Source organism: Camelus ferus, chromosome 3 (genome assembly GCF_009834535.1).
Source record: "Camelus ferus isolate YT-003-E chromosome 3, BCGSAC_Cfer_1.0, whole genome shotgun sequence".
Classification (NCBI taxonomy): Eukaryota; Metazoa; Chordata; class Mammalia; order Artiodactyla; family Camelidae; genus Camelus; species Camelus ferus.
The window spans coordinates 65,959,963-65,987,659 of NC_045698.1; the positions used below are offsets into that span (position 1 = coordinate 65,959,963).

The 27,697-nt window shown below is 38.0% G+C and overlaps 1 protein-coding gene across 1 annotated transcript; it reads left to right on the plus strand.

Annotated features, from left to right (window-relative positions):
- Window positions 1-244: 244 nt before the first annotated feature.
- On the plus strand, window positions 245-27,176 carry LOC116660005 (2'-5'-oligoadenylate synthase 1A-like). The gene is made up of 9 exons (XM_032468486.1): window positions 245-418; window positions 6,235-6,423; window positions 7,173-7,359; window positions 9,807-9,997; window positions 12,704-12,864; window positions 17,709-17,833; window positions 22,784-22,973; window positions 26,089-26,298; window positions 26,800-27,176. Exons 1-9 carry the CDS (start codon window positions 245-247, stop codon window positions 26,954-26,956), a joined length of 1,584 nt encoding a protein of 527 aa, XP_032324377.1. The 3' UTR covers window positions 26,957-27,176.
- Window positions 27,177-27,697: the final 521 nt, after the last annotated feature.

Sequence of the window (27,697 nt, forward strand, 5' to 3'; positions counted from 1 at the left end):
TTCTCCAAAGAAGATACAAAAATAGTCAAAAAGTACATGTCCCGCCATGTGGGCCTCCAACCCCCGCTCTGGACAGGCTTGCCAAACAATATGGGCACAGGTGTGTTTCTTTAATGAGATTACTCACCCAAAAGGCGTCTTCCAAACCTGAAACCCCAAAACTGTTTCTTCACTGCAAAACATTAAGTGCCAAAAGCTGGCAGCACCTCACTGGAGAAATCTGGGGACAGTCCTTGGGGAAAAAATGGACCAGGCAGCTGCTTGGACTCGCCCACAGACTCGCACCACTGGTAAAAGACCCATTGGGACTTACCTCTTGGCTAGCACATCAGATTGTCACCGAACTGGGTTTGTTTTGCCCGACGACCAGCAAGCCAAAACACTGAGACGCCATTCGCAGCAAAAAGATGGGTTATTCGCAAGACAGTGAAGCAAGGACCCTGGAGAACAAATCTCAACTCTGCCTCCCCAAAGGCACAGGGCTGGGGCACTTACGGGATAAAGAATAAAGCAGCAGGGCAGTATGAGGCGAGGGGAATGTGGGGAAAGTTGATAGGAAAAAGGTGCAGTCATCACCATTCTGGGGAGGTGTAACTAGGCTGCAGGCTTCTGTACATTCAAACGTTCAAACCCAGAGGTGCTTAGCACCATCTAACGCTCATCAAAAAGTGGCTGAGCGCAGGCGCTCGCACATGCGCAGTTGCAGGGTGGGTGGTCCTATCCAGTAGTAAGTGGCTGGGGCTTGAACTAGATACAGCTGACTCCAAGTTCCTGGGAAACAACTCAGGCAAACATCATTTAGGCTACGTGCTGCTTGAAGCACATGCATATCTTTCATGGATGACCTTGATTAGTGAAGGCAGGTGAAATGGATTTGACTGATTACCCATGGTTTCACTTGGACTAGGCAATGGTTTGTTTCTTTAGATAAGAAACCAAAAGCACAAGCAACAAAAAGGAAACAGATAAATTTCAGTTCATCAGAATTAAAAACGTTTGTGCATCAAAGGACACTATCAAGAAAATAGACACACCACAGAATGGCACAAAATATTTTCAAACCATATATCTGATAAGAGTGTGGTATCAAGAAAATATAAAGAATGCATACAATTCAACAATAAAAAGACAAATAACCCAATTTAAAAATGGGCAAAGGATCTGAAGACATTTCTCCAAAGAAAATACACAGTCAATAAGTACATGAAAGGATACTCATCATTATCATTAGGAAATGCAAATCAAACTCAATGAAATGCCACTCCACACTCATTAGGATAGTTGTAATTTAAAAAATGGAAAATAATGGTGAAATAATAATGGAAAAAATGGAGAAATTGGAACTCTCATACAGTGGCTGGTGGGATATAAAATATGGAGAACAGTTTGGCTGTGCCTCAAACAGTTAAACATAGAGTCAGCATAGGGCCCAGCAATTTCACTCTCAGAATTCAAAACGTATGTTCACACAAAAACTTGTAGATAAATGCATGAATGTTCATAGCAGCATTATTCATGATAGCTAAAAACTAGAAACAACCCAAATTTCCATTAACTAATGCATGGATTTTAAAAGAAAAAAAAAATGGTATACCCATACAATGGAGTAGCATCTGGCTGTGAAAAGGAATGAAGCACTGATACATGCTACAATATGGATGAACCCTGAAAACATTATGTTAAGTGAAAGAAGAGAGGAGAGAGATCTCATTGAGAAAACCAAATAATTCTGCTGTTTTCCTCATTCCTTCACCCTTCTGATCTTAGGCAGAAAGTCAGGCTGGGAACCTCTGAATGATGTGCTAAGTCATTTCCGTGAAATATAAATGCCCAACATTGTCTCAGTGCCCCTTTCTCAGAGAACTTAGTACACAGGGTTGTAGATGAGTGATGTGCCTGCCTACCTCCTCCACGATATCTCAGTCCGGGTTGATTGGACTGGGAATAAAAACCAAACCCCTGGTGCAGGGGAACCCACAATTTGGGCAGATCCAATCAAGTTCTCCACTTAACAATACTGAGTCTTGGAAGGACTCAATCCATTCATTCAGAGGGCCTTTAGGGCTGGATATAAAGCTGATTTTTAAGGTAATGAGAGGGTCTCTGAGGTAATGATAGGGTGACCAACTCATTGTGATTTTCCTGAAACTTTTCTGATTTTAGCACTGAAAATCCTGCATCACAGGAACCCCCTTACTCCCAGCAAACATGGTGGTTGGTCACCCAAAAAAGGCACCATTGCAGAGCAGGTGTGCATATTTGTGCAGAAATAGACAAGGGAAGCAGACACGTAAGTGGAGATGCAAGATTATGGGGCCAAACCTAGAGTCAGTGAGAGCGCTACCTTGATTCCTGATGATTTTCCTGTTTCTCTGTCTACCCACCTATTCATCTGTTTATTGGACCAAAGCTTGCTGAGCATTCATTTTGTTTCAGACAGCTTGGTAGGGACAGAGAAAACCCTGGGGTCTGGGTATACTTCCCACTCTTGGATTTTCTAAGATGCCTGAAACCTTTCCAATAAATCCCATTTTATGTTTACTGGGGCTCCTCTATTCCTTGCAAACAAACCATCCTTGAAATACTCATCTGTTAAAATGATGGGGTGGAGGTGGGGAGACAGAGAAGAGGGTGTTTCAGCTTAAAAATTCCACAACTCTTTGATTCAGTGCATAAGGGACTCTCCTGTTTATGGTATATGTCAACCTGTGTCTTCCTGTGAGGCCAAGGTTGGGAACAGTGATATCCATGATCTTAATGGCTAGGAACAGGAATTTCAAGCAGACAATTTAGACATGTATTTTGGATGAAGAAAATGTCCAGTGTTGTTTTAAGAGTTCTCCGGTGAACCCTGGATATATATTTAGAACAACGGCTTTCAAACATTTTTTACTTCCACCCAGAGAAAGACATACAGTAACTGTAGTAGATACCACCACAGACGACTCTTTAGCAATTAAAAGGAATGGAAGAGAGTATAGATAGTATCTTTTTAATTTGTATAATTTTATATAAATTATAAAAAAATGCACCCAAAGTAAGGTACATTTTGCAAAAATATACATATAACAAAAAAGATAATACATTAAACACATTATAATGATTGCCTGTGGGGGATAAGGAGAGGTGAATGGAAATGGAGGATGGGGGAAAAAGGGAAATAAAACAAAAGAAAGGACTTATGTTGACCAATGAGAAGATATGGATTAAACTATTTAGTGTAATTGAGGTTTTTTAAAAATGCATATTACATACAGTGGTGAAAAGACAGCTTCTTTAGCAAGTAGTGTTGGGACAGCCACATGTAAATCAATGAAATTAGAAGACTCCTTCACACTATACACAAAAATAAACTCAAAATGGCTTAAGACTTAAACATAAGACATGACACCATAAACCTCCTAGAAGAACATATAGGCAAAACATTTTCTGAGATAAATCTATGATCTTCTAGGGCAGTCTACCCAGGCAATAAAAATAAAAGCAAAAATAAACAAATGGGACCTTATTAAACTTATATGCTTTTGCACAGCAAAGAAAACTATAAACAAAAAGAAAAGACAATCTACTAAATGTGAGAAAGTATTTGCAAACAATGTGACTGACAAGGGCTTAATTTCCAGAATACACAAACAGATCATACAACTCAACAACAAAAACCAAACAACCCAATCCAAAAATGGGCAGAAGACCTAAACAAGCAATTCTCCAATGAAGACATACAAATGGCCAACAGACACATGAAAAAACGCTCAATATTGCTAATTATCAGAGAAATGCAAATCAAAACTACAATGAGGTATCACCTCACACCAGTCAGAATGGCCATCATTCAAAAGTCCACAAACGATAAATACTGGAGAGGGTGTGGAGAAAAGGGAACCCTCCTACAATGCTGGTGGGAATGTAGTTTGGTGCAGGCATTATGGAAAACAGTATGGAGACTCCTTGAAAAAACTAAAAATAAACTTGCTATATGATCCAGCAATCCCACTCCTGGGCATATATCCAGAGGGAACTCTAATTCAAAAAGATACATGTACCCCAATGTCCATAGCAGCACTGTATACAATAGCCAAGGCATGGAAGCAACCTAAATGTCCACTGACAGATGACTGGATATCAAAGTTGTGCTATATACACACACAAGCATGCATGCGCTCACACACTCACACACACACTCAATGGAATACTACTCAATCATAAAAAAGAATAAAATAATGCCATTTGCAGCAACATAGACAGACCTAGAGATCATCATACTAAGTGAAGTAAGCCAGAGAGAAAGAAAAATACCATATGGTATCACTTATATGTGGAATCTTAAAATGACACAAATGAACTTATTTACAAAACAGATAAAGACTCACAGACATAGAAAACAAACTTATGGTTACCATGGGGAAGGGGGTGGGAAGGGATAAATTGGGAGTTTGAGATTGCAGATACTAACTACTATATATAAAATAGATAAGCAAGTTTCTACCATATAGCACAGGGAACTATATACAATATGTTGTAGTAACGTATAATGAAAAAAGAATATGAAAAGGAATATATATATGTATAACTGAATCACTATGGTGTACACCAGAAATTAACATATTGTAAACTAACAACACTTCAACAGAAAATTTAAAAATGCTTATTACCTTGCAACCCAGTATAAATGTGTATATGTTCAGCTGTAAAAATGTTTCACAAATCATTATTTTCCTTCACTGTGTTCCATATTCTCTAGTTTCTGTGCTATTTGATATTTTTAAGTCCTGGTCACAACCTACTAAATTGCTTTCTCATCTTCCTAATGTGACAGGACCTACAGTTGGAGAACTGTACCACTCCTCACTCAAAAGTGCACGTGCTCAGTAGCAGATCAGCCAGCAGCTCTAAATTTGTTTAACAAAGACTCCAAAACCAATTAAAGCACCAAAGTTTTTGTCAGGAGTGGAAACAGTTTGCTTTTCTTCAATTTTATACAGACACTTTTTGGATTCATTTCTGTTTCTGATTGAAGTTCAGAACTACAGTGTGGTAGGTAAAAATGGTCCTCCAAAAGATGTCCACATTCCAATCTCCGGAGACTTTGAATTTGTTACTTTACAGTGGCAAAGGAGAATTAAGATTGCAGACAGCATTAAAGTTGTTAATAGCTGCCCTTAAAATGGGGACATTATCCTGGACTCTCTAGTTGAGCCCCATAGGGTGACAAACATCCTTAAGAGTGGAAGAGGTAGACAGAAGAGGAGGTCAGAACAATACGATGTGAACGAGACTCCACTGGCTTTTGCTAGCTATGGAGATACAGGAAGGGGGCCACCAGCCAATGAATGTGGGGCAACTCTAGAAGCTGGAAAAAACAGGAAGTGGATCTTACCCAGAGCCTCCAGCAAGGAATCAAGCCTGGCTAACGCTTCGATTTTAGCCCAGTGTGACCCACGTCAGACTTCTGACCTACAAAACTATAAGATAATAACTGTGTATGTTTAAGCCACTAAAGTTTGTTACAACAGCAGATGCAAAATAATCTGTGAATACATTTAGAAAATTTTAATCTAACAATTTGCCAAGAAACTGGTAACTACAGTTCCCATAATCCTTACCTCTGAGGAAGGAGCTCAAAGCTGCAGACAAGGTATTACAAATGCAAGTAGAGTTACTTAGCAACCAGAAAATAAACAGTTTCAGAAGCAGCCAGCTGAAGATTAGACTCACCAACATCTTCTTCCAGACTGCGTCTCTTGGTACAAACTTTTTTTTAACTACTTAAAAAAAAATCCAGAGAGTTAATTCAAAAGATATGTATAAATCATCATTCATGATAATCTTCTTAAATATGGGAATTTATTGGCTGGTAAAAATGGTAGAAACAATGCCTCTCAGAGTCCCTGGGTAAAGATAATATCTAAATCAGCAGTTAACGTCTCTTGGGCCACAGATCCATTTGAAACTCATTTTAGAAAAATATACATATATACCTACACACAAAATTTTGCATTTGTTTTTATTGGTTTTACAGCCTTCGTCATGATTATAAACTCAAGTTCAAGCAGCTGATTTAAATGGCTATTTTCACGACATATTTGATTTCAGTGAGGAATAAATTTCTTGGCAAACATTCATGTAACAGAGCACAAATTAGCACACTAGAAATAATATTATCTTTATTCGAGTTAGCTGTGAGGAACTAGATTTTCTTCCAAGGGCTTATCTTTTTGTTTTTGTCATCCACAGGATCTAAATCCAGTTCTGCATTGGGAAAGGATGTGGGCCCGTAAGCCCTACAACTGTGAGCGCTGCGGGAGTGATTTTGTCAGCTGCACGGCTCTGAAGCATCACTTTCAGCAGAAGCATCTTGGAAAAGTTCACTGTGAAAAATGTGGCCAAGAAGTCCTGAGGGAGAAGCTCCAAGATCACAGTAAGGTATAGTGGGAGAAAGTGGGGAAACCCTCCACTTTTTCTAAAATACTCATACCTTTTGTTGGTTTTGTTTTTTAATTATCTTGTGGAGAATCATGAACAGAAAACTAGAAGTTACACAGAATTCCTGGCCATAGGCCACAGATGGGATGCTGTGGTTAAAGCTGTGTGTCTCAGTCTTCTCAGCTATAAGGGGCCCATCTCTCAGGGCTGCTGCGAAGGACACCCTGCAGAATTCCCTGGACACAAACTACAGCCAGGGAGCTGCTATTATTGTAATTATTATGCCAAAGTGCCTACGTGGGGATAGGATTCTTGCAGCCCTAGAATTTTTTACTTTCAATGTGACCTTAGAGGTACATTAATGTATTTCCCTCCTTCCTCCTTCCCATTTTACAAATGAGGGATCAAAGACCCAGTTAGGTTGAATGAGTTGCCCAAGGCCTGCAAAAGTGGATGTCAGAAAAAGAACTAGGATCTCATTCTTCTGATTTTATAAAAACAAAACATAGTGCATTAAAAAATGTATCTTTTTTTCAGTGCTGTGGTTCTCATGGTTCATTGCTTTATTAATCTGCAGCAGTTTTCCATCTGTGTCAAAAAAAGTTAATGGACTTTGCTATGTTTTGAGAACACAGAATGAGAATTCGCTGTGCCCATGAATGGGAGCATTTAGTGAGAAGCCAAATGAAAACCAGAAGATCCCTCAAATAGCTCTTATAATTCCTGTGTTAAGTATTTACTTTTTTCAGTCCATACATGACAGGTCAACCATGGAGACACACAAGCTAAACTGGGAAAATCTTGAAGAAAGGAATATAAAGAACATGGCTACAAAAATATCACAAACCTGTAGGATGTGTTCTAGGCACTTTGGAACAATCCTTAGCCGGGAGAACCACGAAATACAAGAGCATCACTTCACAGCCAGTAAAAGAGGTAAACGAGGTGTCTGGTGCTTCCTTTCTGTGGATGCTCACAAAACATAGAAACCATACTGTGGTCTCCCTCACTGAGGTGTTACAGGTGGTTTCCAAGAGTAGCAGATAGAGAAGAAAGAGGATGGAACTAGGATGTGGCTTGAGACTACATATACTTGGGGTGGCAGGGGCAGAGGATAATTCTGCAGAGCCACATTTTATTTTTTCAGTGGAGGCTTTGGGAATTGAATCCAGGATCTCATGCATGCTATTCATAGGCTCTACCACTGAGCTATACTCCCAACCCCTCTGCAGAGCCACATTTGAGAAGGAAGCTGGGAAACTGAGGCATTGTGCAAAGAGGCAACTCAGACGCACCTTTCTAGGGGCTTCCAGTCAGAAATGGGACAGAGTGTCAGGATCCAGGTGGGAGTCAGATTGTGGTCTGTCAAAAATAACCACAAAACTAATATACTATATACCTTTTGCTCTCAAATTTATGGGTCTGTCCTCTAAACAGACTGGTGGTTGCTACTCTATGAAAGTCTTCTAATAAATTTAAATTTTTCCCAGGAAACAATAATTGACTCTGAATGCAAAGTAGTCACTGAAAAGTGATCAATTTTTGATGAAATGTCCCTAAAAAGAGTGGTATATAAATTGGCTACTGTTTCAAGCAAAAGAATCAGTGTAAAACAAAAAAACAAAAAAACAAAAAAAACCCTAAACTGTTAATTTGGCATAACTGATGAAATTTAAACAAGAGACTGTATATCCTGAGTGTTGGTATAAAATTTGTTGTTACTGTTTAGTACTGTGTTCTGATTTACATTATGGTTTCTTCTGTGATCCATGATTTATTTGAAGTATAGTTTTCTTTAAATTTCTCTATGTATGGGATATTTTTAGTTATTTTCTTACTGACTTCTCATTTAATTACATGTATTCAGAGAATGTCATCTATATGATATCAGTTCTCTGATGTGCTGAATTTTATCTGTAACTGAGTATATATTCAGTTTCTCTGAATGCTCCATATGTGCTTGAAAAGGAAGGTCCAGTTGCAAATTCATTCCCAGAAAGGATTCCTTGAAGAATTCAAGGCACTTGGGCCCTCTTGGCACTTGGGTCAGAGGCCACTCTAAAATTAATTCTCAGTGATAATACAAATTTGTTGTGTAAACCCAAGTGAGGGCCACTTTATTATTGCAGATTCCTGGGATTTTTTTTTTTTTTTTTTTTTTTTTTTTGGTGATCTATCTAGTGCAAAAGTTATGGAAGTTTCTGTGCTGTTGAAGTGGATCAGGATATGCCACCCAAAAATGTGCCAATTTGGCATATTGATTATTTTGATCCAGAGGCAACTGAGAAACAGTAGACGCAAGAATAGCTCTTTGATCTCTCCCTTTCTACCTAAAAGTAGAGCGTAAATTCTATCCAACCGCTACTTCCTGTACCAGGAAGAGGATGGTGGCCCTTTTCACTGGGAACTTCCAGCCAGCATGTGAGTCTGTATAGACAAACCTTAATAAAATATCTTTTATCTTCTATTATTCCCCCGTATATATTTCCTAGTCACTTACCCACCATTTACTGGCCTTAGAAGTCCCAGATCTCCTTTCCTTTGTCTAGTCACTTCTTCACAATTTCTAGTCCTTTGTTGCAATGGTATATAAGTACTTGCATCTGTTTCTTTGAAGCTTACATTTCTTTTCTGTAAAGGACTCTGTGCACATAAAAAAAATAACATCAGTAAAATTTGTATGCCTTTTCTCCTGTTAACATGTCTATTTTCAGTTTAGTTTACATGCCCCATTCATTGAACCTAAGTTCAGTTATTCAGTTCCTTTCTCTGTAGGGTGTGATCAGTCTTCTCAGCTCTTCTGGCTTAAAATACACATACACACACACACATACACACAACCCTTTAATGTCCTCATTTAAAAAAATGTACTATCTCCTGATTTCTAGATGTTGGCTCAATTTTGTCTTTTTAAAAACAGTGCACAGGAGTAAACCAAACAACCTACACGTAGAGTATGGCTTATGGGCTGACAGTAAGACATTTAGAATAGATGGCTTAACTTGGAGTTCTTTACCTTGGGATCATTTTATTGAAACTTGTTAACATACATGTTTTTCACCTAGAAACTTAGAATGATTCATAAACTGGGGCAAAGACTTTTCTGACGTAAGAATGAATATCTCAGTTTATCTCAGAGAAATTGAGCCACTTCTTTATTGAGACATAGGGTTAACATGCCAGCTAAGTCTGGAGGGAGTAAAGTCTGCTGGTTCGCCTGAAGCTCTATCAGCAGAGAGAGTAAGTCTCCCTGTTATCACAAGGCAGTCCTGACAATTAACTAGACATAACTTGCATACAAAACTAGATTCTTGCCTTAGACACACACACACACATCTATTTCTGTGCAGTGACTATCCAATGTTGATCATTCTTCTATGCAGCCCAAATGTCCACAGGATTTTCACCTCATAATATGTTGGAGTGTAAAGGTCCCCAAGAGCTACAGAGATTTGCAGACAAAAAAATCCACCCTGCCTCGGGCTCCCAGCATGCTGCTTGTGTGGCTGAAGTCGGCGCCCTGCTCCAGCTGATCCAGGGTTGCTTTCCGGTGCCGGCCTCCCGAGTCATCCAGGTAATCTGAGCCCCCTGTCCTCTGGCTGGGCCACGTAGCCCTAAGAAGCCATTCCTTTCTCTTGGAGGTGATGCACATCAACCTGGGATGGGCCACATGTTTAGAGGCCAGCTTCACCTTCTGCATGAGGTGATGTTCTTGCCCTTTGAAATGCCAGGGCAGGCTGCAGGCTGGCGGCGCAGCCTCTCAACCATGCGACAGCTGGAACCCATTAAGGTTGGCAGTTTTTGCCCAGGGGGTGAAAGTGCCTTTACATTGGCAGGGCCAAGGACTTGGCTCACACTTAACCAATATTTGTAAATGCTTAAGGGAATTTCAGGCATAGGAGGTGAGCCTACCCCCTGGGGTGCTGTTTCATGCTTGGGCAACATGCCTGTGGAAGTAATTAGGTGCTGTGCTGATGGGCTCACGGTCAACTTAAAGACAATTCACTGTGTCCAGGAAATGGTTGTCCACAGCACAGTGTCATTCTGTGAAAATTTCCTTGAAGGAAAATGGCCTGAACACAGGGAAAGGATCCAAACAATGATGGTGTGGTTTCCCTTCTATTATTGTTATTTTTAATGCTAATACCTTCACTACATACTATCTAATGAGTGTTTAGGAAAGAAAAGTACAGGACATAGTTCTGGAGACATTTTTTCTGACAATTTTTCCATTCCTTCATTGAAAAATTCACACATAATTATTATAAAAGTATTTTAAGCCCTGTTAATTTAAAAATTAACTTTTAATGCAACAATAGCCAATATGATTTATGAGTATGATTACATTCTCGTTAATACAGCTGTGGGAAAGCCTGAATATGAAACAACATATTTTCTTCTACAGACATAAAGCATAATCACAGAGATTGAAATTGAGAGTCAGAGTTTTATTTCAGTACCACCAGGTGCTGGCTGAAAACAAGGATCAATGATCAATTAAGGTGCAGAATCTCCATGCCCTATATCCCATTCTTGGAGACTGACAGTACACGTTAGCATATTAAGAACTCTCAGGTTAAGCAAGCATGAAAAACTCCATTTCCCATACACTGTTGCCACTATGACAAAATAGCTTTCATTTGGCTGCGATACTGCAAGACTGAGTCCAGAACTGAGTTAAGTCCCAGGAGAGGCAAAAGGGCATGAGGCACCCATTTTAGCTAGTCCAGTTGTAACAGGTACAGGATGGCTTTAAAGCTGAGTTCTGGCAATGACTTTCAGTCCCTGGATTTACAGTAGGATGGGGGTTCCAGGGGTGCACAATTGCAGAGGCAGCTTCTTGATTCCTCGATGTCAACTAAGGCAGTGTGGTCCTGGAGCCAGCAGTTGCCATAACAGCTCTCAGATTCGCAGTTCTCTGATGGTAGCTGGGTCAACATGTCTCTTAGCAGGTGAGCTCTGCTGTGTTATTCTGAAAGTCGCTCCTAAAAGTTCAGTCTAGAGCCTGTTCTTCTAGCTATTCCAATGATTCCCTGAATTAAATACCTTTCTAGAATGGTTTTTCTTGCCTGCATCTGAACCCTTTTGATACACTGTGATTCTCTCTTTTGGCAATGTTGTTCTGAAGTGTGAAGCCATGAAGTGGGAGATACATACAAGCGCTTTGCACTTCATCTACCCTGCTCTTGTTGGTAGGCAGTATTTTTTCCTCTATTTTCTTTAGTAGTAAATACTTTCCGTAATCCATTAATTCTCCCCTCTAGACAAGCTGCTGTGTCTCTGTGAAGAGCTCAGTCTCCTTCCAGGGCAGCTAGGTCAATGCGAAGAATAAAAATGACACATTATTGCTTACTTCAGCGAGCCACGCAGTGACTGAATGGGCTGTTGGAAATCCGTAAGAGATTAACATACAATAAATGGCAGAGGGTTCAGAGCCTTGGAATGTTTTCTAACTTCACGTGAAATCATGTTGTCACTTTATGTGTCACAGTCTACTTTTGAAAGATTGCTTTTGCCTTGTGGACATGATGCTTCCCAAATCATAGGTAACAGGTTTTTTTTTTGTTTTTTTTTTACTGCTAAAGAGCCTCCTTTGGGAACTTGCAACCTAAAGTTTTCCTTGAGTGCTAAAGAAGGCAAAGATGTACTGTTAACTACTTAAAGACTTTTATAGAATTATGTTTAGCAGGAGATTTGAAATAAATTGACATTAATTATAATTACAGAATATTTATTAAAATCATTTATGATCTATCTAGAAACATAGTACGCTAACACCCTCCAGAAACACCAGTCACTTAATGTTCTAACTCTCACAGGTACGGTTTGTTTCAGAGCACCTGTGTCCCAGGTTGTCCATCCAGGTGTTCACTGAAGGCTGCCATGTGTGTCTTGGGCTGGGTTCTGGGTGTACAGTGGTGAATTTAATTCCTGCCTTCATGGATTCATCACAATCAAGTGGCTTTCAAGCGGAAAATCTGAGAACTTCTAGCACTAACTCTTCATGAGGATTTTCAGGCTTTTTCTGCAAATTGTGCTTTCCTTTCCATAACTGAACCTAAATTCTCAGTAGACTATGATAGATTACTTTCTCCTTCTACTCCTGTCTTTTTTTTTTTTTTTTTTTTTTTTTTTTTTGGAGTCAGGTGAGGTCGGGGGGATAAACTGGCACATATTTAAGCTATTCACAGTGTTAATTGACCCTAAAAATGCTAAGACTAGAAATCTGCACTTCCCTTGTGGTTAGTTGAGGTTTCCCCCACATCTGTTGTCTTCACAGGGTGGCTCCTATGTAAAGGGGACTGACACCCAAGGACGCTCTGAGATTGACATTGTGTTGCTCAGTGATTTGTTTGCCAATGTGAACCCTTGCAAGAAACAACTGAGAGAAGGGTTGGAGGCTCTGAGAGAAAACTTAAAGCGAACTTCACATGGGAACAGGTCTGAATGTGTTTCTGCAAATTCTTTTATTACAAAGGTGGAGAAGACTGCTAAAGGAAACTTAGCTTGGCACAGAAGACCATTATTGAGTAACAATTACTTGTGCATGCTAACATTAAATTCTTGGAAGAAAACTTGGAAAGATTGCCCCAGAGGCTTTTTTTTTTTTTTTTAAAGACTTCTAGCTAAACTTTCAATGAAATTTCATGAATTTAAGATCCTATGATTTAAGGACTAATTATGTCTTCTCCAAAGCACCTTTATTTAATTTCCATCCCTTAGCTGAAACCTGACTCTGGAATGCAAACAGGAAGGGCTGAGAATGGTGCCTCCAAGAACGAAGAATCTTTTGAGACACACTTGTCTGATAAACATTCCCTTCAGCGATGTCCTGGGGTCTTTTGCTGAAGTGGTTCTACTGACATTATACATAATGTCTTTTTGCCTCCAATGTTGAACTAGTCAGGACTCTTTTTTTTTTTTTTTTTTTTTTTTTTTTGGTGAGTTTCAAAAAGCAAAAAAGAAAGAAAAAAGCCTTGATGTATTGTTTTTTATTTTTCTATTTTATTTTTACATCTGCTATTTTTTTGCAGTCTAATGAATTGTGGATGAAGAAAAATGCAAATAACTATATTGTAAAGTGAATAAAACATTTTTCTTGAGAAAAACAGACTAGGCTGTGTGCCACTTCAATTCTAAAATAAGATCAATGTTTTAAAAAGAATGTCCCAGAACTGTTTATTAATTTAAATAATAGAGTCATTACCAAGCCCTTGCTTCAAATGAGCATAGAGAACTAGCTTGAATGTGTCTTTTAATGAAAAACACTACCTTCAGGAATACCAAACACCTACTAAATTGTGGTAGTTAGCAAAAGACGTCAGATGAATGGCATGATGGTGACTATAATGAAGCATGTCGGGGTTGGAAAGGCAAAAAGGGAAATGATGGAGTTTCACATATGATTACACTTTGTACAGGGAAAGACCACCTTTAAGAAAAAGAAAAAAAAAGAAGAAATGGGAGAATGTGTTTTTCATTTTTACCCATTGCTTCTTCCAAGTGTTCCCCATTAAATTTGTAAACTATATTGTACATTATATCATTGTTATTATTATTTATCAAAACAGGACAGTTAATGTACTCTAAAGGCACATTAAAAATAAGAGTTAGGGTATACCCTTTCCATGGTGCCTTATTTGGGATCAAAATCTTTGTCCTTCATTGTTATGTCCCATTTCTATCCTCCCTGCCCACCCAATGACAAAGACCCTTATAGATGAACTCTCCCTAGCTCCTTTACCTCTCCTCTGTATCTCAGGCAGGCACCCTGCTCCTGGACAAAACAGTGCTTGAAGTTTTTATTTTGTTAGAGTTCCAGAACAGATTTTAAAGTAGAGCCAATGAAAAATAACAGCTCTGAAAACCTTTGTTTGCTTGCGCTAATTGTTCTAGAAAACAAACAAACTCATTTTCTAAGCTCTGTTCCTTCTATTCTTTCAACTCATTAAATAATTTAATTGAAAAACGTTTAAAGTTGACCTGAATTCCCAGATAACCACTATCCTTTAAATGCCTGTTTCTTTTCCCTTCCTTGGAGTGATTTTTCAAGGGACTGTAATGGTTTTAATTCAGCCCAGAAGGTATTTTATCCCATATTTTATTTTGCTGAACAAGTCCTGTGGCAAAAAGGAAGCATATTTGCAGAAGAATGAGACTTCAAGACAGACTGAGGGAGAAGGATTGTGAAGTCAGAAAAGGAGACAGATTGTCCACGAGGTTTCCTTTGTACTCATGTCTTTATGCAGCAGTATTTTTCTGGCTTTATTCTCTGCTTCTCAGAGCAACCAAGACCATACCATGATTCATTTGAAGGGAGAATTGAATTAAAAATGGAAAAGAAGCAGATATGCGAGTCTGACAGTTGGTTTTGACTCCCACCCACTGAGAGAGTAAAGAAGTTTATTGTTCCAGTTGATACCTGGTTTTTGGTGATATATTGTTTGTTGCTGTTATTTTTAAAGCTATTCAGTTACTTTATTTTGAAAGATGGGTGTGAGAAAAGCCTTTCTTGTCCCCTGGAACTAGTCCATGTCTTAACCTACCAGTAACAGCAACTGTTCTATGTCAGTCATTTTCCGAGCCCTGCTTATGAATGAAACCTCAGGAGACTTGGCCAAAAACCCAAGTACTAGAAATCATTTACACTCCAGGGGCACCGTGCTCCCCTCTGCACATACCAGTGTGTTTATCATTGAAAACCACACTGGGGAAGCATATGCTGAGCTTTTAAGGAGACAGTGCTGTAAAATATGTGTCATGCCTCTGACAGTCATAATTGGGATTTCTTCCCATTAGCTCTTGTTTCTAATTACTTTAATTTAGAGGTATTAAAAACAAGAATCTTTTTCTTTATACTATGAGGTCAGATAGTCTTAAGGCTCTTCTCTGATAAATAGCCCTTTTAAAGTCTCATTGCAGGACATGGAGTTGTTCTGGTAAGACATGGCCAAGACAGGACATGTCCGTGGACTGAAATGAATCACCTGAGGACTCATGACCAAGCACTACTAGGACCCATGCCCCATTTCCACTTATAATAATAGCAAAAATCTTTCGGGATACTCATTGGACAGTAAGGTTCATTTAAGTTACTTTAGGATAGTGCTGACATTCTCATGACCCATTCTAGAAGCGACCTGAACTCCCCAATTGATTCAGTACCTCACCTAAACCCTCTGGTATCCACAAGTGTAAACTTCACCCACCTAGGGCTGTGTCTCCTAAACATAGTTACCACATTGAGCACAGCAAGATCTGCCTCTAAATTGTGACAGAGTGTTAGGCTACTGATTTATTTAATTCCTTCTCACTCTCTCCCTGACTGAGAGAGAAGGATATACTCATGAGAAAAGGTGAGGACATTTAATAATGATTTTAATGTATTCCTTTCGTGGTAAATGGAGTCAATTAGAACTTCACAGCCTTGACATTAAAAAAGAAGTATTGAGGAGTCATAAAATTTCAGAAACCTCTGTTCAATTTAAATGAAAGATTGAATATATATGCATATATATGGCTATATATAAATACGTGTATATATATGACTGTATATATATTTTGGATGATGCCTATTGACCTTACAGTTCACTGATTCTCTCTTCTCCTATATCTAATTTTTGTTAAATCAATAAAGCTCTTAAGTTTAATTGTTATTTTTTAGTTCTAGATGTTTAATTTCTTTTTTTAATATATATAAAATCCAACTCTGATTAAACTTTTCATCTTTATGTCTACTTTTACTGTTGATTTCTCTATTCTTTGAACATATCAATCAGTTAAAATCCTCATCTACTTATGGCAATATTTGGATCACCTATGAGGTCTGTTGCTACTGTTGGTTTTTGTCTGTTAGTTTTAAATCTTATAGCCCTATCTCTTGAAATTCCTAGTGATTTTTAAAGATTAAAACCAGGACACTGTGCATTAAAAATCCGATGTTATCCTTTTCCAGAGAGGATGTACGGTTTCCTCACCAAATGGATAAGAAATGATCACCTAGGTCATATCCCTGTACCCATTAAATAAAAACGCCTGGAGGTGAGAGCATCAGTACATTTTAAGGATCCCCAGGTGATTTCCAATATGCAGCAAAGTTAAGGAACAATTGTCATAGCCCAGTAGTTTCACCAAGGACTTTCCCCTGATCCTTGTATCCTCAGTTCCTGAAACTGAACCTAATCCATGTTACTTCAGCCTGGGGAGATTGCCAACACTTCCACTTAGCTTTCCAAGACATTCTGCTTCATTTCATAACCAAACCTGTCTCAGGCATCTTCAGAATTCAGCAAACGTTTGGAGGGAAAAGCAGGGCATATCTTGTGCTCAATTCTCCACTTTCTCTTTTTCATCAGGATTGTGGCCTCCAAGTCTCTAGCATTGCTTCAGCCCCATATGCTTGACAAAGTTCTGCTGGGTTTTTTTAACCCCAGAAGATTCCCTTTGCCCAAAGAAAAGTCCATATTTTCAGCCTCTTGTCTATTTCTCAAGTTGACATATGTCCTCAGGGAAAAAAGGCAGCAGAGTATCAGTCCATCTGTCCGTAATCTGCTGCCCCACTCCTCACTATGTCTTTTTTTTTTTTGGAGGGGGGAGTGTAAAACTATATCTTGACCTTTCTAGCTACAGCAACTCTCCAGTGCCTCTAAATTACACATGTAGTTTTTAATCAAATTTTCTAGTTCTCAGTGAGTACTGATTGGTTGTTAGCTACTTCATCATACCCAGAAATAGATGTCTGAGTTCTTTTTACTTAATATTTTCTTAATCATATTCATGATTCACGGTATCTTATGCTCCAATCCATATTCAGAAAATAAGTCATTAAAAATTGTTAATCATCTATTTATTATATATCAGATACTAGGGACAGAACAGTGAACAAAACGAACACAGTTCCTGCTTTTGTGCTCCTAACACGTGAGAGAAATAAATAATATAGTTCTAAGTAGTAATTAAATGCTACGAAGAAGCACAAAGCAGGGTAAGGGGGCAGGGAATGTGGAAGGAGCTCTTGTTTTAAAGGGTGTCCAGGAAAGGCCAAATGGTGCAGTAGAGAGCTGAATGAAGCCAGAGTCCAGCCATGTGAACTATCTAAGTATAGGCTAAGAATAAAAAACCTTAGCAACTGAAAAGTCCTGAGAAGGGAACATCCCTGGAATGTTTGAGAAATAGCCAAGAGAGAAGCAGGACTGGAGTAAGCGGAAGGATGGTGGAAAATCATCCAGTGTTTTCTTTTTTCTCTTTCTATTACCTCTCATATCACATCATGTTCCTTTTCTAAGGATCCTAATGGGGAAAAGAACACCATTGTCTTTAAGATTCAATTTTTTGTGTACTGAAAGTCTTCACAGTCACTCTTTTGAGATCATGGCCTACTATGATGTCCTGGGACCTACACCCTCCACAGGTAAGATTTATTTGTTTTGTTTCACAGGAAGCCTTTAAAATGGCTGTTCATTCAACGTGTATTTATAGAGGATTGACCACATCTAGACACAGTATCGAGCTAGGCATACAGAACCAGGCTGCATTGGTGGCATTGCTGCTTTGGCTGGATCAGTGCTTTTGATAGCTGCAGCCACAGAAGGCCACTAAAGAGCAGAGGAGGATAAAGCAGAGACCATGTGGTACTGAAGAGCCTGCAAGCACATGTGAGATAGTCCCTCGGGACTTGAGTAGGTGAGGGAATTTGAGAGAGTTGGAACTACTAAAAGAAGAGGGAAGTAATAAAGACAGAGTGATAGAATGACGTTGTTGTGGCCATTATGATGTTATTTTTATTCCTAAGATGTTGTGGTATCTAGACTGAGTTATGAAATAGAAAATCTAATCATACTCATAAAAGGGGGGACAGAGTATCTCCATTTTAGGCAAAAATATAAAGTCCCTCTTATAGACTGGATATTTTTGTCCCCTCAAAATTCCTATTTTGAAGCTCTCTACCCACGAATGTAATGGTATTAGAAGGTGAGGTCTTTGAGAGGAAATTAGGTTTAGATGACATCATGGAGGTAAGGCCCCAGTGATAGGATTAATGCCCTTGTAAGAAGAAAAAGAGACACCAGAATGTCCTCTCTCAGCCAAGTGAGCGTACCGTGAAAAGGTGGCCATCCGTAAGCCAGGAGGAGGGCTCTTACCAGGAACCAAATCTACCAGCACCTTGATCATGGGCTTTCCAGACTCCAGAACTGTGAGAAAATAAAGTTCTGTTGTGTATGCCACCCAGTCTATTGTATTTTGTTTTAATAGCCCAAGCAGAGGCCCAGATGACTAAGTGACTTATATAGATGTAATGTATTCTCCAGAGAACTTGGAGGTTGAATCTAAGCTGCTGCTTGACTTAAAACATTTATATATTCTCTGTGTGGCAAAATGACAGAACTGAAAATGCCATAGCAACTTGTGAACCAATACATGACCAGTGACCCTGCTCTGGCTTAGCAGCAGGTATCAAATATTTTCATTGATCTATTATTCATTTATATATTCCATTCAATCATCATTTCTGGAATACCGACCATGTACCATTAAATACTTCCAAAGAATTCGGTAGGAGCTCAAGATTTTTGCTGTTTGGGGGCTCACATTTGGTAGAGAAGAGATTCGTGAGCCAGTAACCCTAAAATATTTCTCTTCTATCTCTATGTCTTTGCACAGTGCTTCCACTGATATGCTGATCTTAACCTAGCCCATCCTACACTCTGCCTTGTAAGTTCCTGCTTACACTTCAAGACTCAGCACAACTCCAGTGAACTTCCTTCCCTAGTCAGTCCTTCCTAGTCCTGCCTCCCCCACTTTCCCATAGATCCCTCCCTGGTTTACTGTTGGATCATGATCCTCTTGTCATCATGCACAGCTTTGGCTTCCCATTGCATCTGGAGCTCCTTGAGGATAAGGTTTATCTTGGAACCTAGAACTGTATTATTCAATAAACATGTACTGAACAAAGGGAATGAACTGAACATGATGTTGGTCCTCCCCTCTCTCAGCGAGACTCCAGAGGAACATGTAGACTTCCCTGAACTGGTTTTTTTATTTATCAGCACTGTTGGACAAAGTGCTGCTCATATTGTATAAAATAAAGTTCTCTTCTGCTGCGCTGTACTTTGTCAATATACATGTACTGCATGCCTACCATGGTCTAGGAACTGTGTTAGGACTAGGAGTACAAATATGAATAAGATATGGTGGGGTTTATAGTCTGGAGGGGAAAACAGACACACAAACAGGTCATTGTATGGTATGGGGACAGAGGTATGGGGAGCTCTGAGATAAGACAGGATACTGGGAAGGAGAGCATGAACTCTTAGCCCAACCTGAGATTTTAGGAAGTCTTCTTATCTGATAATCTTGCTGGGCCTAGTATGAGATTTTTAAATGCTGTGATTTATCCAGCACCTATTATGTGCCATACATAATTCTTGTCCTAAAATTAATCTGATTAAATGAATCCCTTTCGATTTGTACAACAAACCTGAAAAAAGATATTACACCAATTTGAATATTTAAAAACTGAGCCTTAGAAAATTTAAGCAACTTGCCCATGGTTATGTAGGTAGTAGGTGTAAAAGCTAGGATGCAAATCTAGGCCTGTCTCACCGGGTAGGTCCTATGTAGACTGACATCAAAGTTGTATAATGGAGAGGATACACTGGGCTTAAAATCAAATCCCAGATCTATTTCATATTATCTATGTGACTTTGGGTAAATCATATAAAATACTGGAGCCTCATTTTTTTTTTCATCTATAAAACTGAGATGAGAAATTATCTCATAGGGCAGTTGTAATAATTAAAATATGAAGTTTGATTTGAAATTATGTAGCATGTGCTTAGCGAAATGAATATTTATTAAGGAAAGAACTTCCATCTCCCTAGGTCTCACCATAGGTCCATGAGACTCTTGTATTTGTGCAAAATGATTTCTTTCTCTTGTGTGCAAACTTCAAAAGCACAGTTGTTAGCCAACCCTCGGGTAATTGTCTTGAGGATTTGAGGTTCTATCAGTAGCTTTCAAGCTAAAATGTCTCCCAGAGGAGCAAAAGTGTATTTTTACTCTTGCTTCTAAGTCCCCTAAGTTCTCAAAGCACAGCTGTGTGAAATGAATTCTAAAGGGACGGAAATTATTATGTAACCCCACTTCTCTCCACTGATGAGGGAGAATGGGTTTGTAAAGAGACCAGCAATTCAGACAAGTCCTAGGATTTCAAGGGATTTTAATGGGCAGCTGAATGTTGCTAATAATTGTCAGAGCAAGACTCAGATGATCACATCAAATCTTCACAGGCATTTTAATGTAATATTCCCTGCACATCTTACATATGTGCTATACCACTAACAGCTTGGCCCACATGTCATAATGCAGCCCAGAGCCATGAGATTTGAGAGGACATGGTTGACGATATTCCTGATCCAAATATGATTCTCAGATCAGCAGTATCAACATCACTTAGGAACTTGTTAGAGATACAGACTCTTGGGCTTCACTCCAGACCTACTAAGTGAGAAACTGCATTTTAAAAGATCCCCAGGTGACTCTTGTGCTCATTAAAGTCTGACAAGTATGGAATTAGCCACTGATTAGGAAGCATTTGGGCTCAGTAGACTGGCAATAGATGGCAGCTGAATGTCCTAGCTGTGTGACTTTGGGCAACCTACTTAACTTCTCTTACTCTATTTCCTCATTTGTAAACTGAGGATAATAATAGTTTCCATGTCAAGTGTTGTTGAAGAGTAAATGTGTTAAATAAATATAAAGCACTTAGAATAGTAGGTGACTCACAGCAAGACAGCTAAGAATTCTTGTTTTACAAACGATGATGATGAGAAAATAAAGCTTAACAAGCTCAGCTGAGTCACACAGAGTAGAAACAGACAATTATAATCCTCAAAAATAATTTAAATTAGAGACCATCAACTTGGTTCCCTGTCGGCAAAGCACCTTGAAGGGGGGAAATGTTGATACAGAGGCGGCTTTGAGTAGATAGTCTCTAAGTCGGCCATGGCATCTCATCAGATGATAGGAACAGGTCATCAAATACCTGACGTACCTACTGCGTACCAAAATTTAAGTTATTGTTCTGTCCATCTTTCCTCATCATAAACCTTAGTTTTTGACTAAGTTTGTTTGCTAAGAAAGGTAGACAGCCTGTCAGTAAAATTGAAAGTGTATTTTAATAGTTATAATGACTGTTGCCTTGTAGATTTAGGACTAGAATGTTTGTTGTAACCGCATTTATGAAAATATTTGCCATAGACAACTCTATTTGTTCACCTTTATTTATCATAGGGATTTGATTTTATTCTCTAACCTGTTGATAATCAACCTACTATTATAAGTCTGACTTGGCTCTCAACAACTGGACCAGTATAAAAGGATACTCTTAAAATTAGGTATCAAGAGAAAGGCATAAAGCTTTTTTTTTTGTCTTTGGTCTTTTGTAAAATGTATTTACGAGTAAACTTGTAGTTTACTACAAAGTTACTTGCTTGTTAACTTTAAATTAACTTTAAAATGTGTATTGCAGAAGCTAAATTTGCCATAAGTAATGAGTGTGCTTTTGTGTGACAATTTAATTGGGCAGAAGGACAGGTACATATAAGGGGTGTACAAAATAGATTCATATTAGAACTCCTAATTGTGTTGAATTGGGAAACTTTAAGTAGATTATGATAAAAGATACTGAACACTTATATGTCATACAACTAGAATGAGCACAATCTGAGTTAATGATGTTTTATGAGACTATAGTATTAAGCTATAGATGTTTATTTGCTTATTTGCTATAAATCTAGTTTTCTTCCCTCATTAATGTATCACTAGCTGCATAGATTGTTTTCAATTTGACCTAAATACATCTTTCAAAGTCATCTCCATCTTTATAAATATAATCAATCCCTTCAAGTGTCCAGGTGGTGGAATCTCTTCTGCAAATATATATACAGATGACAACAATTTAGATAATAAACAGAGGGAATTATATAGGTTATTGTGCACAAAGCATAGAGACATTTGGTTTCTATTGCTAGATGGTATTTGCTTAAAGTAATGAAATTTGCTTCTAAGAAATAAATTTCCTCTGCCAATAGAGAGAAAATCGCTCATCTGATGAGAGAGATTTTCTGGTACCAGGGTTTGCTCAATTTGAACTTCTCTGGTATCATAATGTTGAAGGTTTCTCTTTTAATCACTTGGGTAAACTGGAATAACTCTCCTAAATACAGAAACTGCTTTGTTTTTTAAATGCTCAGGGTCTATAATTAATCAGAGTAACACAGCTTGTTTGTACCACAAGAAACCCAGAGAGGAGAAGGGGGAGGAAATTCTCACAGTTGTCTTTGTTCCTTGGTGTTAACAGATTTAAAACTTCACCTTTACCGCAAACTGCACCTCTGTAACGACAGTGACGAGGCCCAGCTGTGTGCCTTGGCCCTCTTGCCATACCAAGTGGATTTTGTCAAGGCGTCTGTCTCGAGGGTGAAGGAGCTCATTCGTTTAATGATGCATTGGTTTAAGACATCATTTGCCAGCACCACCGAGGAAAATAAGTATGTAACCAGCACATGGGCACCATGTGAGCCTTTCTCTTTTCATGTCCTTTCTTTATTCTTTCAGACCCTACCTCTTTCCTTGGTAGGCAGAGGGAATATATAGAGAGATGGAAAGAGAGAGAGGGGCTTGAGAGAGAGAAAGAGAGAGAGAGAGAGACTGAATGACGGCTTTTAAAGAGTATAGAATATCTGTGTTACATTATTTCCAATGGAAGAGTTTGGTAGGAACCAAAGAACAGAAACCAAAATATTCAGTGGCATAACCAAATGGATTGGTACAAGGAAGGAAGGCACAGAAATGGAAAAGGGAAACAACCAGCATGATTTGAATGAGATGTTTAATGTTCAAGCTTCTGCTGTTCTAACAGAACAGAGCTGTCCTCCAGAGGAGGTGATCCCTAAAAGTTGATATGAGCATGTTTCCGTATCTTTCCTATGGTAGCAACAGGCTCAAGTGTATGGTGAAGTGATGTGAGGGAGATTCAGATACCGGTTTGAGTATTTTAAAATAAACTTTTGAAAAACAGGGAACTAAGATATATTTGTATGAATTCTCCATTTGGCAGAAATAGAAGAGATGGAGGATTTATTAAAACATATTTATATATGGTCACTTTCTACAAGGAATATGTTTTCATCTTTGTATGAAGCTGCAGTACTCTTGATTTATTCATCTGAATCACACACTCTGTTTACTTCTTTGTGTACTTTTGTCTTTAACATTGACAAAAGCATTAGTCACTTTGTAAAAACATGTATTACTTCTGTATAATTTCCCTTACCTCTAAGCATCTCTAGCCATTCTGTTTTTTTTCTCATTTGGTTGAGGAAAATTTTATTAGTGAAAATAGGAAAAAAGGAAAACAAAGAAATAAAGCTTCTTGCCTTGAGTAGATCCTTGGTCAGATGATTGGCCTGGTTTTGGCATCTAACACTTTTTTTGGTAGTGGAGAGCATTTGTAAGTCTGAAAGAAGAAATTTATCTATTAATGTAGCAGAATCATAATTCTAAGGCTTAAAAGAGGTGGTATTGTGGGGAAATTGGACCACATATGTTCAAAATTTGATAATTGGTTTTCTATTTTGGGAAAGTAATCTAGTAATGTGTATTAAGTATTTATTATGTGTTAAGGATTTTAAAATATTCACACCATTTATCAAGTTAATTCCCCTCTTTAAAAAAAAGGTAAAATTAAAAAGTAAAAAAATATTTATTATATTTTTAAAAAAACAGGTGAGGCCATTATTTATATTAAAATATGTCATAAAAAAAGAATACTCAAAATAAATATTTTAAAAGAGAGCTCAGAAATACTTCAATGAACTACCTTTATAAAAATAATTTGAATAAGTAAATTAGGAATAGTGCTACTAAATATAATGAAAAGTGGGAATGAAAATTCCCCTGAAAAGCAAATAAACTTGTTATAGAAGTATGATGAAATACTATTTGAGACAAGTTTGGGAAATATAGTAATACATAGATAGATTTACATGAAACAACTTTAAATGACTAAAATAGGACACAAAATAGTATGAACACATATCAGTGCTAAATAAACACATACGTAAACATGCTATAAAAATGTTAAGTAAAATGGTTCAATGCTTATTAAGTCTTTTACCCCCTCTAAATTTTGCTTCATAAAATTTGAAGAGTATCTCCTGCTTGAGCAATGTTCAACCATGGTTTACTTTGTGCAATTGGGAGCATCAGATAATTAAAGCAGAGATGGGGTTTAAGTCTTCTGTCAATTGTTGTCAACCCCTGAGGGAAAATTGCAAGAACTGAGTTACTGATCAGCTGAACTCTAGTTAGCTGTTCAATACTAGGACAAGAGGTTTTGTCCACTTTCAGTTTTTTCTATTTCTCTTGTTGAGGTAAAAACAAATGATTAATATCATACTAAGAAAATGTTACCATTTTATTAGGGGGAAAATTGCATGATTTTGCAATGTATCATGAAAAGATATTTTTATGGCTAATGAATGCCAAGGCAGCACAAACACATATTTGGATGTCAACCACCATGTAATCCTGAAAATGTCATGTTGGCTGTTTTCTTTGGAGTTTCTTTTTAATCCTCAGCTTTAGTTTTTCCCCTGGCGTATATAAATAGCAATTTAACAGACTTAATGGTAAAAAAAAATTTCCTTCTTAACCCGCTATCCCCAACTCCCCACAATATCTTTAGAGCACATTTTCTAAATTTGTTTTTTTATGTATACTTAATTAAAAAATATATTTTCAGTTTATTGCTTTAATTTGTTTTTCAATTAATCTATATCGTATCTTTATATCTGTACATTGTGATCTTGCTTCTTGGAATGACTGAACAGTATAGGTCAATGCTGTAGAAAAAAAAGAGTGTGATGTTCAAATACAAGCCACATATGCAATATTATATATTTTAGTAGTCACATTAAAAAGGTAAAAAGTAATAGGTGAGATTAATTTTAATAATTTATTTACCCAGTATATCCAAAATGTTATTTCAACATATAACCAATATAAAATTATTAATGAGATATTTTACTTTTTATATATGACTCTTCAAAATTCAGTATATACTCAAGTAAGACTAGCCATGTATCAAGTGAGCAATAGCCACACGTGCCTAGTGGCTGCCAAACTGAACAGCAAAGTTAGAGATGTGCCATGAAACTATCTAACTAATCCTCTGTTGATGAACATTCTAGTATTTGCTATTTCAAGCAATAAGATAAAAAATATCTTTTTGTGTATATCTTTAAGTTCTTGTAGATGTTTCTACAGAATGAATTCACAGGAGGGAAAAACGCTGGATCAAAGAGATGAAACATGCCAAATTTTAATAGAGGTGCCTCCAAAATAGACTATTAATTTAGCATCTCATCAATAGAGTGGAGAGTGCATTTCCTCACAAACTCACTAATGGTGAATATTATAATTCTGTTTTTTGCCAGTCTGATTGGCGGAAATATTATTATTGCTTGGTAAGCTGTGAAATTGAAAATAGAACTTCTACTATAAGTAGCCTTTTGAGCTTGGATTTTTCTTGTAACTAAATAAACCTGTCTTCATTTTCTGGGTCAGTGAAAGTAGGCACAACCCTTCATTCTGTGTTTTTAGATTCCGGAGACTTCCCTCCTCTTACACAGTGGAGCTCCTCACCATTTACATCTGGGAACGGGCGGAAAAGCCCCTGTTCTTCAGCCTGGTGCAGGGAATGAGGGCAGTCCTCAAACTTCTGGTTCGGTATGCAGAAATCGATGTGGTTTGGCACAGACACTATCATCGCAAGTTCCCCATTTTTGTAAAGGTTTACCAGAAACACACAAGGTAACTATCTTTTCTACACCCTTAGGATACAAGAAGCAGGTCTGCCATCAAGGAAAAAAGTCTGAAGCAAAGAGTAGCTTTATGGGGATTCAGTGCAAATGGGAAGGACTTAATTACTCCAAAGTCAATTCCCTTCCATTACTTCTCACAGAACTTGAATTCTAAAGTGTGAATTAAGAGTAATTTGAGTGAAATGAATCGAATGTGGATATAGACAACAAAAGAGGAAGACACTGGAGGCTGAATCCAGGAAGGACATGCCTCCTCAGGTGAAAAGGGAAAATGGGAGAAAGTCAGAGTTGCTGTGGCAAAAGCAAGTGACTGCTAACAGGTGTGTTTACAAGTGTGGTTAGTCCTCCGTGGACTCACTCCCAGGGTTCCCAGAGAGTCCTTTTCTTAACAGAATTCCTTCTTTAACTCAGACATTCCCCTCTTCTACCTATTGAAGTTGAAACTAGGTTTAGAGATGCACAATTTTAGGTTTGTTTTGTTTTATTTTAGGCCGTTCATTTTAGACCCTGTAAATCCTACCATCAACGTATGTGACACCTGCAATGCCTGGGATGAAGTTGCCCACGTGGCAAGACGCAGCCTACTGAAGCCTCTTTTCAGCAGAGTGAGAGCTGAGCCCCCCTGGCTTTTCACAAATGACTGGTAAACTGGGCAAGGAGCTACTATTCTTGCATTCTATGAAGAAAATAAAAAGGATGCAAAACATATTGCCAGTAAGAACACTCTGGATAAAAGGCAGTGTGAAAGAAACTTGTCCTAACTTAATTCCCGACTTTAGTGAACTCAATCTTTAACAAACATCACTTCAGCTTTTGAGATAACTTACTTCCCCTCCACTGTGTTTTGGATTTATTTGCTTTGGTGGCCTTGCAACCAATAAACATAAAAAAAAAATCCAAGTGGCTGCAATAAATAAATAAACAAAACATAATCCCCCAGATCCTTTGAGAGAAGATTAACTGAAAGAGTAAAATAGCTCCTAGCTTCTGTTTCTAATTTATTAAGTTTCAGGTTGATACCAGATTGACCAGATTCAACTCTCCTGGCAATCCGATATTTCCCTGGGTCACCTGTGTTTTCACAATTTTCCTATGAAAATCTGCTTGCACTAAGTACTATTTACTTCCAGACATCATATAACAAATCATTACATGGAAATATGAAAATATCTGGGAGATTCACAATTGATTGCCTCAGAATAGATTGTTTCCAAAATCATTTTATAACTACCTGTGTCACAATTCATGGGTCAGAGTGGAGCCATACTTAAGGTTTGCAAGTTACTCAGTCATGGATAGGGATGAACAAACTACCCAGGCTATTGAATGGTCCGGTTTCACCACAACTGTTTTCAATTGTTGGGATCAACTGTTTTCTTTTCTATTAA